This window comes from Pristis pectinata, chromosome X (genome assembly GCF_009764475.1).
Source record: "Pristis pectinata isolate sPriPec2 chromosome X, sPriPec2.1.pri, whole genome shotgun sequence".
Taxonomy (NCBI): domain Eukaryota; kingdom Metazoa; phylum Chordata; class Chondrichthyes; order Rhinopristiformes; family Pristidae; genus Pristis; species Pristis pectinata.
The window spans coordinates 4,099,793-4,114,737 of record NC_067450.1 but is presented as its reverse complement, the minus strand read 5'-3'; the positions used below and the strand labels follow the sequence as shown (position 1 = coordinate 4,114,737).

General features: G+C 38.9%; 1 protein-coding gene across 3 annotated transcripts; it reads right to left on the bottom strand.

Moving 5' to 3' along the window:
- Positions 1 to 2,331: 2,331 nt before the first annotated feature.
- LOC127566931 (ras-related protein Rab-5B) lies at positions 2,332 to 14,739 on the bottom strand. 3 transcript variants are annotated; one of them, XM_052009460.1, is made up of 6 exons: positions 14,649 to 14,739; positions 11,559 to 11,766; positions 9,338 to 9,489; positions 8,256 to 8,378; positions 7,783 to 7,876; positions 2,332 to 5,757 (listed from the first exon to the last, which is right to left on the bottom strand). In XM_052009460.1, exons 2-6 carry the CDS (start codon positions 11,719 to 11,721, stop codon positions 5,642 to 5,644), a joined length of 648 nt encoding a protein of 215 aa, XP_051865420.1. In that variant the 5' UTR covers positions 11,722 to 11,766; positions 14,649 to 14,739; the 3' UTR covers positions 2,332 to 5,641. The 3 variants fall into 3 exon arrangements, with proteins under 3 accessions (XP_051865420.1, XP_051865421.1, XP_051865422.1); XM_052009461.1 differs by having other exon boundaries at positions 11,559 to 11,822; positions 14,649 to 14,735; XM_052009462.1 differs by having other exon boundaries at positions 11,559 to 11,763; positions 14,649 to 14,711.
- Positions 14,740 to 14,945: the final 206 nt, after the last annotated feature.

The window sequence follows — 14,945 nt, the reverse complement described above, 5'->3', positions numbered from 1 at the left end:
ATTTTTCACATCCTGCAGGACATCCCAAAGCACTTCACAGTCACTGAAGTACTTTTCAGTGCAGTAATTTGAGCAATTTAGGAAATGCAGCAGCCACTTATGCACAGCAAGCTCCAACAAGCAGTGATGAGATGGTCCTCAATATTAACATTTAAAACAAGGCTAAGCAAAATGTAGAGGGAAGAATGCTTTGGAGGCAGTGGTCATAATATGGGAGGAAAAAGTCAAATTCCAATCTAATTTCATTAAAAGAACCAGTATCACACAGAATATTGTAAACTTTATTTGCAAAAATAAAAGTCCAAATGCTTTCCATAGTCCACTGTAATTACACAATGGCTCCACTGGAGGGCACTGACTGCTAACATCCTGGGACTATTCTTCTTCAAGTGGCAAAATGAAGAGTTTTGAGAGTCTTCTTTAATAATCAGCAACAATACTTAAACCTTGGGTGATACTCATCCAAGTTAGTATTTTGCCCAAAGCATTTTGACTGAATTGGGCTTTAAGATGGTAGTTGCAAATAAATGGCAATTCCTTTCCACTGAAGTAGAAGTGTCAACAGACAAAACCAAACTTGGTACTTGCAAATAATTCCTTAGAAAGCATCCCATCTGGATGGATCATGGCTTAGTACAGCAATTACTCTGCCTAGGACTACCAGAAATCGCAGATAGTTGTGGACATAGCCCAGCACATCACAGACACCAGCCTCCCTTCCTTGGACTCTGTCTTTACTTCTCATTGGTTTGGTGCAGCAGCCAGCATAATCAAAGACCCCACCCACCTGGGACATTCTCTCCTCTTCCATCAGGTAGAGGATACAGGAGCCTGAGAGCACATACCACCAAGTTTAAAGACAGCTTCTACCCCACTGTGATAAGACTATTGAACAGCTCCCTTATATGATGAGATGGACTATGACCTCACGATCTACCTTGTGATATTGCACTGTGCTCTCTCTGTAGCTGTGACACTTTACTGTACTGTTGTTGTTTTTACCTGTACTACCTCAGTGCACTCTGTACTAACCCAATGTAACTGCACTGTGTAATGAATTGACCTGCATGATCAGTTTGTAAGACAAGCTTTTCACTGTACCTCGGTACATATGACAATAATAAACCAATACTTCTCTTTACACTACCAGCAAGTAAAATGGCTGATTTGAAGAGGCAAAGCATTGGTGGAGGTGGAAGACCAACGTGGCTTTTGTAAGATATATTTTAAAGCACAGCATTAACTTTGAGGTTTGCTGAAGGATAAGAAATATCCCAGGTCCATATGATCAAAAAGATAGCTTAAAAGAATGATCTGGGGGCTTAACAAATGTGTGACAAAGGAATCTATTTTGCAAAATGTTTGTTCACTGTGAAACCTAGTAGAAGACAGATGCACTGCAAGCAAAATATAGCTGCTGGTTCAATAAAAATGAAAGCATAGAGCACAAGTTGAAAGGTTGTTAAACTCTAATACAAAAGATGGGTAGGTTGGAAGTCAAGTGCAGCACAAGGCCCATCCTCTCATGCTGAGCAAAATGATTCAATGTTGTCTTGAAGCCTGACCAAGACCAACAGCAAACTCCCAAGATAGTCTGCTCCAAGCTCTGCCACAGTAGCAAGCAATCAAGATAAAGGATGTGGTCAAAATTTCCATGAAGTACAGTCTCCCAACTAACTCAGGAAATCTCTACCCCATGACTACAGTGGAGCAACATCAGGGATGGTATTGAGAGGAGCTGGTGCTTCAGGAGCACACAGAAGCCCCAAGTAGGTCACCTCCAGCTACACATCTACTGCATTAAAAGCCTCCTGCCCCAACTGTGGTAGAGGTTACAGTTCCCACTTCAGCCTCTGACCAAGACAAAACCTTCCTATCACCCAATGCAAAACCAAAAAAAAAATTGAGAATATCACCACAGGCAACTGAAGCAAGTAGAAATACACACAGGATGTATGGATGATATGGAGAAGTAATCCAAAGTAAAATTAGCAAGGTAGGCTTGAGATAAACAAACAAAATTTGAAATGGCATGTTGAAACTTGTGCAATTGTATGCACAACATTACAGAGACACCATCTTTTACCTCCAAGGTCTGGGTAACATTCCTCAGCGACTAGTCATCTCATTTGCTGTGTGCAATTTGGCTGCTGCATTTGCTTGTTTCAGCCACTTAAGTTACTTTGAGTGCAAGCATCTTGCAAAAGGTGTTACCAAATAAAAACTGAAGCTTCTGCAACTGAAGTCAGACATTTATGCAAAGCAGCCAATTCTGGAATTAATGCTCAAGGTGAAAGAAAGGCTAGTAGTGAACAGAACAGCAGAGTCAAGTAGCACTGTTGAGTTTATTATAGAAAAAGAAAGAATCAGCTTAAAAACATTAATATGCACACTGAACAAAATGTTGCCTTCTGGACTAGCTGCATTCAAGGCACAAAATAATTCTGGATCCATTGGCAAAATAGGAGACAAATACTGATCTGCTATGGTATCACTCAAGCTGCCTAGGAACCAGAGTACAATGTTCAACTGATTAGCAGTCCATTTGTTACATGGTGGGGCTGGGGAAAGGAGAGAAAAAGAAAAAAAATTCTTTCTTGGTCACTTGCACCAACTGATGTTGTTAGCAACTATCCACATAATTCAAGGTCGTGCAAGTTAAATGAAATTTAATTTAAATACAAAGTGCAGTCACTATATTGTTTATTGTAAGTAAACAGGACAAAAACAAAAATCACTCGAGAGAATTTGTGGTATCATGAATTATGATGCATGGTGTGATACACTACAGACTCCATTGCAATTTCTAGGCAATAACTTTTAATCTTCAAGGATATACAAAATGAAGCCCTCAATGCACAAATCCAGGTTGTCCCAAATACATTTCAGTGGCCGAATACCCTCATTAGGATGCACCAAAATTGTCCATAGTAATTAAGTCCAAAAACAAGGCCATCTAGTACATTGTTATATACCTTAATTAGAATGACCATGATTTAATTGCAAATTTAAAGATGGCTTAATTACAAAAACAGTAAATTGTATAAAGGATTGTGGCATTATAGTCACGAGTCATTTGACCAGTTTCTTGCCATGAAATTCAACTGTTTCAGGACCTGCATAGTGGTTATTTTTAAAATCAAGTGCCCATAATTGCATTGTTCACTTCCATTTGGAGGGGGAAAAAAAAACACAGGATTAGTGGAGTAATGCTGCCTTGTAGAAATGAACAGACTGCCAGTCTTGTATGCTGATTCAAGTGACTTTAGTACAAAATACATTTCCCAACCTTGACAGCTACCATGAAGAAACCATATCTACTGTGTGAAGACAGATTTGACAAGTGCAGTTTAGGTTGCAAGAACCAAGCTACCCAAATAAGCAACAACTACACAAGTTCAAAATATTCAATAAAAGTGAACTTTAAAAAAACATACCCTTGGAGTCATAATGCCAAAGTGACAACCAAGTATTTTAGTCATTTTCCCCCTCCCCCTTTGATATCAAGGTTAAATTCTGGAATATTTTCCGTGCCTGGATCTGCATGTGTATAGAGATGGGCAACTAGGCACCAGGTTAGACAACTATGAGAGAAAAACCACTAAAGTGCATCAGAAGATTAAATTCCTATGCAAGGCCTAATCATTCATCATGTGCCCAAAAACACTGATAAAAGGCTCAATTTAAAAACTCAAAAAATCACCACTCTCACTTTTTGCATCAGATTCCTCAGATGTTCAAAATTCAAATCTGATTTGCTGATATCAAAGTGCTTGGCTTTGGCCCAATTTCTTTCTACACTGCAGACAGCTGTGCCTGAACACCATCAATAAGTTACCCAAATCAGACCTTGATCTTTATGCTAACCAATTCCACAAAATTTACAGACAAGAACAAACTTGGTTTAAGTGTTAAGCTCTGTAGATCCAACTGGTCGTTAGGGAATTGACTGGTTTTCATCCTATAGATGTTCAATGGGAAAGAAAAGCATTGTGAAATTGCTGCAAACTGTATAGGTTGCTGTATTGCAATTAGCAATTTGTAAAAGAATCCACATTCAAAGACCATTCAACTATTGAATCATTTCTACTAATTCATTCCAAAAAGTGAATGGTGTTCTTATGCAAACCAAAGCAGAGAAACTATTCCCATGTCAAATATTTCAGGTTGCCTCAGTTCAAGTGTTTGCAAGTTATGTGTGGATGTGATGGTTAGTGTAAGAGAAGGACAGAATGTCAAATATTCAACAAATCTGATTGATTTTCAAGTCAAATATTTGTGGGAGGCAAGCAACAGGGCAAAATTAAGGTATTTTACTAGATGTTAAAGCTGCAGTATCCTATTGCATAGCCAAAATTAGCAGTGCTTTCAGTTTCTATAGTGGAAACCAAATTCAAGAGGAATTGATAAAGCCATGAAAAACCTTAGTTCTTTCACTGGATCACTGCCACAGTTAAAACATGCAGCCAAATTACTGAAATGCAGCCATTTAAAAAAAAACTCCATCAAGAAAGTCAAATCTCCCACCTTATGGTGCATCCAACACGAGTTTTTCCCACATGCTCCAATACTGAACCCAACTTTGACAGCGTCAGGTGGAGAACTGAAGTGCTGTGTATGCATCACTTCAGTCATGCCACAATTCAGGAGCCAGAACCAAATTTGTTGGAGTAAATGGACTAACTATTCAGGACATGTAGTGGTCAGTAAGCATAGAGCTTGTTCATCAGTTCCTACTCCATTGAAAAGGTTCAGGAGCTAGCCAATTTATGGCACAGCTCAAGATCAAGAGGCAAATTACAGCTGAATTTTGAATGTCTATCCACTTGTTTGGCCCATGCATTAGTTCTGTGGCATACTCCCCTTTTAATGGTTTCAGGTTTTTAAAATAATTACATGCTTCCTACAGCTTATCCTACACAAGCACTACAGAGAATGAGAACAGTGGGAACAGAGTTAAAACATCCATGCTGAGAGCCCAGTTTTCCCAGAACTACTTAAAACCAAGGTGCCACCTACAGTATTTTTAAACTAAAAAATGTTAATTCAGAAGTATACACAATGCTCAAGTATTCAGTGACCTACAATCTTATTGCACCAAGAACTAGTAGCCAGAGTTTAAACAGATTTTAGCAGCCAATTTCTCCTCTAGGATAACTAACCTACTGTTCAGTACAGAACCCCTTTTAGACTTGCCATCCTAGAAAGGGCCAATTCCTACAATTTGCTGAACTGCAAAAAACCACCTGTCAGTCAAAGCTTATGTAAATACTGATTTATATCATGTGCTGTTTTAAAATACAGGGCAAGAATTAATAAGTGGGGATACTGCAGCTTTTGTGCTAAATACAAATAAAGTTACACCACTGGAATTTGAGCATATTCTTAATGTACAATGTTTAAAACAGGTTTTGAAGAACTTGTGTTCTAGAGACAAGTGCATCCACATGAACATCATTTAAGAGGGTAAAGAGTGATTTTGCATCTATAATACAAAGTAAAGACTGGTTTAAGTTCCATATCCATTCTGCAAGTACTTTCTTGACTGAAGCACTGCAAAAAAGGCATGGATGGAGAGACTGAATTTCCACTTCTTATCAAATGTGCAGTTGTTAACTGGAGCAAGCTCCCTTCATCATTCTTAGTTGCTACAACACTGGCTCTTGTTCTGCTGAGATGGTTCATGGAGATCCACACCTCTGTTGCGCCCTGCTGCTCCACTGGCATTCTGAAGTTCACTCTTTGGCAACTTCTTGGCTGGAAGATAAAGACACGAGTAATGGTGCTCCCCAAGTGAAACAGGTGGTTTATCAGTCTTTCAAAAGTATTATCATTTGTCGTCTCCTCTACACTGGAGCAAGGTAGATAGGGTGACTTTTGTAGAACACCTCCAGTCAGTCTGTAACCCCAACTGAACTTCTGGTCATCTGTTAGTTTAATTCTCTGCCCACTGATTTTTGCTTCTTATGCTGTTCCAGGGGTTCAGCACAACCGAGGAACAACCTAGTCCAGAAGGCTTAATGCACCTTGTTATATTTCAAATATTCAGATAAACACTGCCCTCATTTTCCAGGCAGCAGCTATTCCTAATGATTCAACTATTCCCACCTGCACTTCTTTGGTATTTTTTGTCCAATTATCTTGCATCAGCCCTTCCTCAAAACCAGTCAGATGCTTGGTCTTTGGGACAGTGTTAAACAATAATGCAGGAAATACTCAGGTCAGGCAGAGTTAAAGTACCAATGCTGACTATATTCCATCTGATTACGTATTGGTTTCCCCCAAATATTGCCTCATCTGCTGAGTGTTTCCAGCATTGTCTTTTCAAATTCAGCATCCACTATTTTGCTGTGCTCATTTGGAAGCCACTTTCAAGATGCACTGAATATACAGTTTGCATTTAAGTGGCAATGCAAAATTTAATGTGCAGGGGATGAGTAACAATTAAATCTTAATTGGTACTTCAATTCTAGTCACTGGCATACCAAACTGCCAAATTCCCACTAGACACTAATACAAAGTCAAGTTGACCAACAGTGGTTTGCCCAAAACACCCGATGTCAAGAACTTTGACAGCAATCCATTCAGCTGCCAAAAATGTAGTTTTGTCAAGTGCAGCAAATGCAAAACTAAAATCTTGTCAAAGACTGAACCTCAAGTTGAAGCTCAGACCAGATTTGCGCAATGAGTTACCACACGGAAGCAGTGAGATTTAAAGACAAAAGTATATTTAGAACAAAGAAAAGCTTCCAGTCCAAAGGAATCTACGAATCTGCTGCTGTAGCTCAAGGGGCAAGAGCTTGCATTTACATAGCGCCTCATGACATCTTCAGGCTATTACAAAGCCCTTTTGCAGTTAACTGTGCTGCTAGATTTATAGCCAAATGCAGCCGCCAATTTGCGCACAAGGTACTGAACAGCAAATGAGATGACTGATCAGTTGTTTTTTTTGTAGCACTAGTCAAACATTGACTAAAATCCCAAATTCTCCTCTTGAATGGGACCACAGGATCTTTTGTATCCACTAGAATCAGGATATGAAGCCTCATGTTCTCATTTGGGGAAAAAAGTGACAGCAAGCAATGTGGCAATCCCTTGATACCAAGAACATAATCAGCTTTGGACAATGACCTGCTGAGTATTTCCAGCATTTTATATACAAAACATTTAAATTAAGCATTGATATCTCATCTAGATATTGGGTATTCAGGTTCCAATTTAGTACAGCAAGCCAGAACTTTGACTTGTTACCAACTGGAGAATGCTTTTAACATAGCTTGAAGGCCCACTGAATTAAAACTAGTGGTGTGATGAGAGATTTAAGTTTATGGTATTCAAGAAACTGTTTGCTCCTTAAGGAGCAGTGGATGCCCAAAATCATATCATTTTTGGTTGGCCTGCTGTCTTTTAATGGACCCCCATAAAAAGCCATTAGAATCAAACAGCATTTCTAGCTCCCTCCTTGGCATACAAGGAGTTTGGTTTATCCAAGCATATTCATTACAGGAAGTTTAATTTAACCATGTTAAGACATTTCTCGACAACCCCAAAATAAAGCTTCCCAGCAATTTCAAATACTGGGTGGGGGTGGGAAAGAGTGGGGAGGGAATATATTAAAAGTATCAATTGATCTTGATGGACTACATTTCAGAATGCATTATAGGTTACATCAATCCAAGGATAGTTGAGTTGATTGTTCTTGTATTTTAAATTGAAGTGGCCAGAATTTTCTCCAACTTGCAGTTTATTTATTTAAAAGATGTTAATTGCCCCATTACTTACCTATTGCCAAAAATAGGTCATTAACATTCATTGCAGTCTTTGCTGATGTCTCCATGAACAACAAACTGTTGTCATCTGCATATGCTTGTGCTTCCTGTTTGGGGGGGGGGGGGGGGGGGAAAAAAAAAAGGAAAATTTGTGGAAGTACAAGATGGTGAATAAGTCTACCACCAACTGCATTTGTACAAAATTTCACATCAGTATCCTTTAACATATTTTAAAGGGTATACAGGTTTTAGATTGAGTGCTACAAGATGCATCAAATCCACACATCCTTCCACAAAATGCCACCTAATAAGATGGGCAACTTTTCCCCAGTAACAAGGAGGTGACCACACAATATCCAAATTTGATATCCTAAGAGCCATTTTTGTCACATGATTTGTATCAAGACTACCAAAAACAGTAGACACCTACAGACTACTTAATGTCCCTCTATAAATGGCATTTCTCACAAATCCAGATGTACATACCTCATATTCCACCATCCTTTTATTTGCCAGATCTGCCTTATTTCCTGACAGCGCTATAACAATACTGGGGCTTGCTTGTCGCTGCAATTCTTTCACCCATGTCTTTGCTCTTGCAAATGTCTCCTGAAAAGAGCAACAATATTTGATTAAAATTCAACACCTAGACTCCTGCAAATTCCAAATTCAGCTGATCACTACAGGAAAAAGAATCAAATCATCAGGTTAATCCTGAAAGTTTCCTTTCAACTGGCTCAAGAGTTTCATTTAACATCCAGCCCCCCCCCCCAACTTTCAACTGAAAGAAAAAAAAATCAAAAACAGCATTTAGAAAGTTGCTGGAAAGGTTTGCTGGAGTAAAATCCATTAGAAACAAGGATTTAAGAAAACACACACCTTCACAACCATGCACAGGGGAAGCACTGCCAATTCTCTCCACCCCTCAAATTTGGCAAGCTTATTGCTCATTTTCAAAACAATTAATGTACAATTTAGTGAAGTATTTCAAATCTGATGCAAACACAAGGTAGATTTCAATAAGTAGCACCAGGACACCAATGTTTTAGTTACAGAAGATTCGGGCGTACATCTCAAATCCAAAAAAAATTAATTCAGTTAATCAGTCCAATTATTGAACACAAGTTTAAAGGATTCATGACACAATGAAACCTTCAAGGATTACAAGTCAATATGGTGGAAACTAAATTCACTTTATCCATTTCAGCCAGCTACAAACAAGCAACTGATGTTACCTCTAGACTTAATTTATGCCAGTTTAGCCATATGGATGTTTAAGAGAGCCTTTATTGCAAATGTCAGTCAAAGATTTTTCTCCCATTGAAGAAATAGTATCCAGAAATGATCAACTTCACTAGCCTGAGTCAATTCCCTTCAGATTCATCCCCATTGATAAGCTCTTCTCTATCCAGAGAACATTCCAACATTAAAATTTTGCAAGTGCAGAATTGCTTTACATCAGAAAACCCTCATTACCTTAAGTCAACACAAGGGGACAATATGCACCCAAATCATAACATACATTTTCATTAGATACAAGTGTTGGGACCATGACAGGTTGTTCTAACCTGATTGGTGATGTCATAGACTACAATGGCAGCCTGAGCACCTCTGTAATACATGGGAGCTAGACTGTGATATCGCTCTTGTCCAGCAGTATCCCAGATCTCAAACTTGACTGTCGTGTCATCCAAGCAGACAGATTGTGTAAGAAATGCAGCTGAAAAAAAATTAAAACCACTGGTCAGTTTTGCATAAAGCCTCAATTTTGTACAAAAGAGCACCAATCAGGCAAATTAAACTGTTAAGGCAATAACATGACAGACATTTGTCCCTCAGCATATAAAGGCTACACAATTAAACTGGAGAACCCTGAAAAACTTAATGGCAACAGGATCATATTCCTTGATCTTTGGACAGGGCTTTAAATAGTAAGCATTGTAGTAATAGTACTTTAGTAGCAGCTACAAAGAAGAAAATGGAGTTTTTGTTGCTCTGCTGACAAGATGTGGACTAGCCATTCAAATGGTAGGGGGAAAACAAAGCAAACCATTGGGCTCAAATCCCATTCTCCCCACTTCCAATGAAGAGTCTACAACCTTGAATATCAACTCTTTCCACAAATACTGCCTGACCTGCTGAGTATTCCCAGCATCTGAAGTTTCTTTAAAAGTGTGCAATATTAAAAAAAAAAATCACTAGCCAAAAAGAAACATTCTGATCCAGCACTGTCAATGGAAGATGTATTCCTGTCCTTCTGTACTTTGCCAGCAGCCCATCAAGTTTTCATTCCAAGCCTCCACATTCCACCCCATCCTCAGCCTTCCACCACTTCCAAATGTTACTGATGTACATAGAATTATATACACATACACCAACATATTCAGGCAAGGATAAGTTAGGTGAGTGTGCAGGATAGAAAATTAGATTTTAGAACTGAAAATTCCCAAACCATTGTTAAAAAATAAACTTGCAACACATTAGTAAATGCAACATTCTCCCAATTAGTCATCAGCTACTCAGAAGTACCTCTCATCAAGACAGCATTCTTAGACAGAGGGGGAAAATTGTCAAAAGTAATGATATCTTGACCACTTAAAACAACAGCCCAGCTTTTGGTTTCCACTTGCTGATGGATGCATTTACAGAGAAGATGTAGTGCTGGCAACCATTCCCCTCAGTTGTACATTACTGCTGCAATGATGCTGGCTGAAATTGCTGGAGATTGTGATAGCATGGCCACATCTTGCAAAATAGCCAACTCTGGCAGAGTTGTCTTCACTCATCTAGTCAACTTGGTCTTGAGACTCAAGGAAAACAACTGTTACTCTATCAAATAGGGGCTTATGCTCCAAATATGAAGCCTGGGTTCCAACACTTGTATCATTAGTTTTAATGAGTTTCCATGGTATTGGCACCTTGAATACCTTAGCCCCAATGTATTTATGAAATTAATCAAGTGTTGCAATTGGCAAGTCAGGCACTGAGTGCTAGATTACATTAGTTTAAAAAGTCACACAAATCAAGCCATTTATACAATTGATTTACTAATCTATTCCCCCCCACCACCAATTTGTATGCAAGTTAGCTGGCAGCCATGGGCAAGAGCAAGGAGACAAGTGAAAACAATTTCAAAGATATTGTTAACAGGCCATCATGGCTTTGACGAATGGAAATAATATCCCATCATAGCAAATTCTAAAACTAGCCAGAGACTACAGTAGCATTTTGAAAATTAATAGGAAACAAATTACAATGAGTACTACTGGTGAATAGACTTGAGAGCAACAGGAAACAACCTCAAGCTTGGTGTGCACTGCAACACATTTAAGCAGATAAGTTCAAACAGCAATAAGCTGCAAACATCAGCTATCACATTAGCCATTGCTGCCTTCTGCCCCAAAGAAGTCAACCAACAGCAGTTTGTAGCATTGAGTACTCAAGCTGCATCTACATCTGCCAAAAACAAGCTGAAAAGCAAGCTTCTAAAGTGGTCAACTTGACTATTAGAAAACCAAATATTAGGATGCAAGTACACAATTCCTGTTATGTCACTTACTGCAACAACAAGATACTGGAAAAAAACTCAAGAGGGATGTAATAATAACAAAGGGACAATTGTGGCAGATGTTATCATAATGTGGCAAGGTTTAAAAAAAAGCATGCATGATATCAAGGACAGAGAGACAGCAGCAAAAGACAGCCAAATTGTTAGAACAAGTATGGCTAACAAGGGCAAAAATCTACATCCCCCTCAGTGTTATCTTCCACAGGTGTACTTAGACTTACCACCAATTGTGCTTTCCTGGTATTCATGGAATTGTCCTTTAACAAATCGCAGCACTAGACTGGACTTTCCCACAGCCGACTCCCCGAGTAATACAAGTTTGAACTGACAGATTTTGCTGGCCTGTGACTGACCATTTGGCCTGGATACTCCTCTGCTGGCCATGGCCTCCACGGGAATTGCAATAGAATATTGCAGAAACAGATCCTACTAATTCCAAAAGATAAGCACAATATGGAACCAAGATTACCTTAGAAGCATCCAACCTGTAAAATAAATCCAGACTAATTATGCTAATCAATGGTCAGTTTCTACTCAAACCAAATATTTCAATATATTACAGGTTGAAACTAGTCCAGCATGTTTTGAATCTGTAGTATAGATCTATACCAATTAACTAAGATCCAAAATTAACCAAGACCTGTACTAATCTGTAGTTAATTACCTACCAGTGCAACTTCTATTTTTTCCAGCCAACAGCACTTCCAATTTACAGAAACCTTAGGTTACAAGTAGTTCTTGGAACCCTCATGTGATCCAGCGAGTCTCTATACTTATCTTCCTCCTGAGGTGCAGAACTGTTAAGAGCAATTTCTGTGCTCAGCATCAGTCAGATCCCAAGGGTGCTGGACTAGAGTTTCAACTTGTATCATAGTTCTGATAATGGATGCTGGAATTAAGCTTTAAGGTTGGGACTCAATAGATATGTTTTTGACAAATGAAGTGCAAACTGTTTTTAAGAGGATATCCATATTGTTTTTAAACACAAGAGTACCAATTCTGTTACTGTTCAATTTAACTAGGCTTGAAAGTCAAGAACCCCTTGCATCATCACTCAAGGCTTGGGTCAGGAGGATTTTGATTTATGAGCAAAGCTTTGGGCAAATTAAACAGATTCCACCATTTCAAAAGCAAATCAAGTGAGCTCAGTCACCAACATGGAACAGATTACTCAAATGGTGTAACATATTGATCAAGTTAATGAGCATTGAAAAGCCACTATAGGAACCACCCAATTAATGAAAGTGACATCTTGTTGGGCATTTATGCCTTTTCCCTACTAGTGCAGCTTTAAAAAAAACAAAACATCTCATTTGTTTTGCCAGCTGCTCAAGGTATGAGCACTTCCATTTCTGTAAATATATAACCAGCATTAGCCCCTAAATGCCACATGACTCAAGGTTCAGACATTGTTGTGATGAGATCATAGAAGTTATAGAATATTCCCCTCAGAAGCAAGCAATGAGACAATTGTGCATTTAACCAACAGAGAGAATAACTACAATGCAATTGAAGTGGAAAGTGAACAATGAAAACCAAACCTGTATCAGGAGCAACAAATAGGTGTCTGTAGACTTAAACCCAAAGCCAATGGGGGGGGGGGGGGAATGGATGTCAACATTTCCCCCAAATAGACAAATTTCTGATCTTCAGTATTTCACCCATGGAGAATACATTAACATGTTAAAAGACTTGCACAAAAGAGAAACCTTGGTTTAGAAGTAGCATCTCCAAACTCAGACCCCATACTGCCAAATGAAGAGCATTTTGGATAGTCATTATGAATGAAAGACAGATATACCACAGGCAATTGTACTTTGAAAGGAAAATTGACTATGGATGTCCAAGAAAAAAAATGGCTGTGAAGTAACTAGGGAAGATGTCAAGGTAGATTCTGCAGAAATATCAGTGTCTCATTATGGGAGTCTTCACTATGGTCCTACAAGTGGTCTCAAGGCAAAAAAAAACCTTTGTGCAAGGAAGCAAACTTGCAACACAAAAATTATATACCCTGCTGGCAGCATTCTAGTCTTCTTTCCTTGCACCAAATCTTACCAAAACATATAGCATCAGGCCCACATGACAGGGCTGACAATACAAAGCTTTGAGACTGAGGTAGTCAACTGCCTACAGACTACTTCTTCAGAGTCTCTACTACAAGCATCATAGATGAAACACATTTTCAACCTCTTGATTGTCTTCCTCCTCCCCCATAACACAAAACATTGTTATTACCAAACTCACCACCAAGGCTCCAATGACAGAGTCTCTCACTTCTGGACATAGGATCAAAACCATTATTACCTTGTATGACCTATTTATGTTTTTAACTAATATCCAGACTGAACGATTTCTGAATGAAAACTGCAATTTTTTACCTTCTAAAAACAGATTAGCTCCCCATGTGTGTACTTTTAGTGTACTGAAAGATAGCAACTTGCAATTACCAAATAGAGGATGGTAGAAGGAATTGAATATTTGTCTGCTTTCTCACCCTGTATACTTTCAATTTACATTGAAGACCAATAGCTGTTATACTTTTGCTTTGTGGGCAAATGCCCATGATCACAACTTCAAAAGGCCAAGCTCAACTCCGATAACATTAACAGGCCATAGACTCATAGCCATTCTTTGACCAAATTATTTCAAACCAAGTGAACAATATCTGCAAGAACTCGGTAAAGACCACTGCCCCTAAACTAGGAACAAGTGACAGGCTGGGATTTCTGCAGCTCACCTTGGAAGTCAGGAGTGAAATGTAAAAACAAACAGTATTTCGTCAACCTCAGATTGATCGTTAACCGTGAAATATTGCTGGTTGTGTAACTGAGTGGTATCACGCCCAAGGCTTTGTCCCAAAAGTAACAAGTAATGGATGTTTCGCTACATTTTAATTCCAAGGGGATTTACGTTGAAGTCTTTAGTTTCATCAGCACGAACACAAGTGTCACGATCAATGCCCATCAGAGCTCTAAATTTTTAATCCAACATAAGGAATTGGTTAAGGCCCGAGGGTCGGCTCTTTTCCAAAATAACTTCACCATATTCTTGTTGAAAATTTCTAGACACTTACAGATTAACAACTCCACGTTTAAAAATAGGTAGTCCTCCTTAGCCCTCAGAAAAACAGATTTAAAATGTTTTATTTTGCTTCTATCCGCCCAATCCCCACACCCATACCAGCGCAACATTCTGTCTATTAAAAAGTCCTTCGCCAAGAAAACTGGGCAATCCCAAGTCTACATTCGAAAAAGAACAAATCACTCAGATATTTATCACCAAAAGCAGTTTGTAAACATATATATATATACCTCAACGACGCCTTCAACTTCGCAGATTTTTTTAATTGTGTCGCAAGAACTGAAAATCAGCCAAGCCTGGACCACAGAAGTCAGCGTGAATTGATTGACGTCTTCGTGGTTAAATAAAAAGCTGACACACGTTATTGACAGCTGTACTCGCCAATTGAAAAAGGTGAAGGCGGGTGCGGCTTCCCGGATAGCCAGTAAAAGGAAACAATCCGTGTGATTGACCTGTAGTTCGACCACTAACGAAATGCCTTTTGAGGGGTGACTTGATGAGTGAATCAATCAGAGAGGAACCGTGCT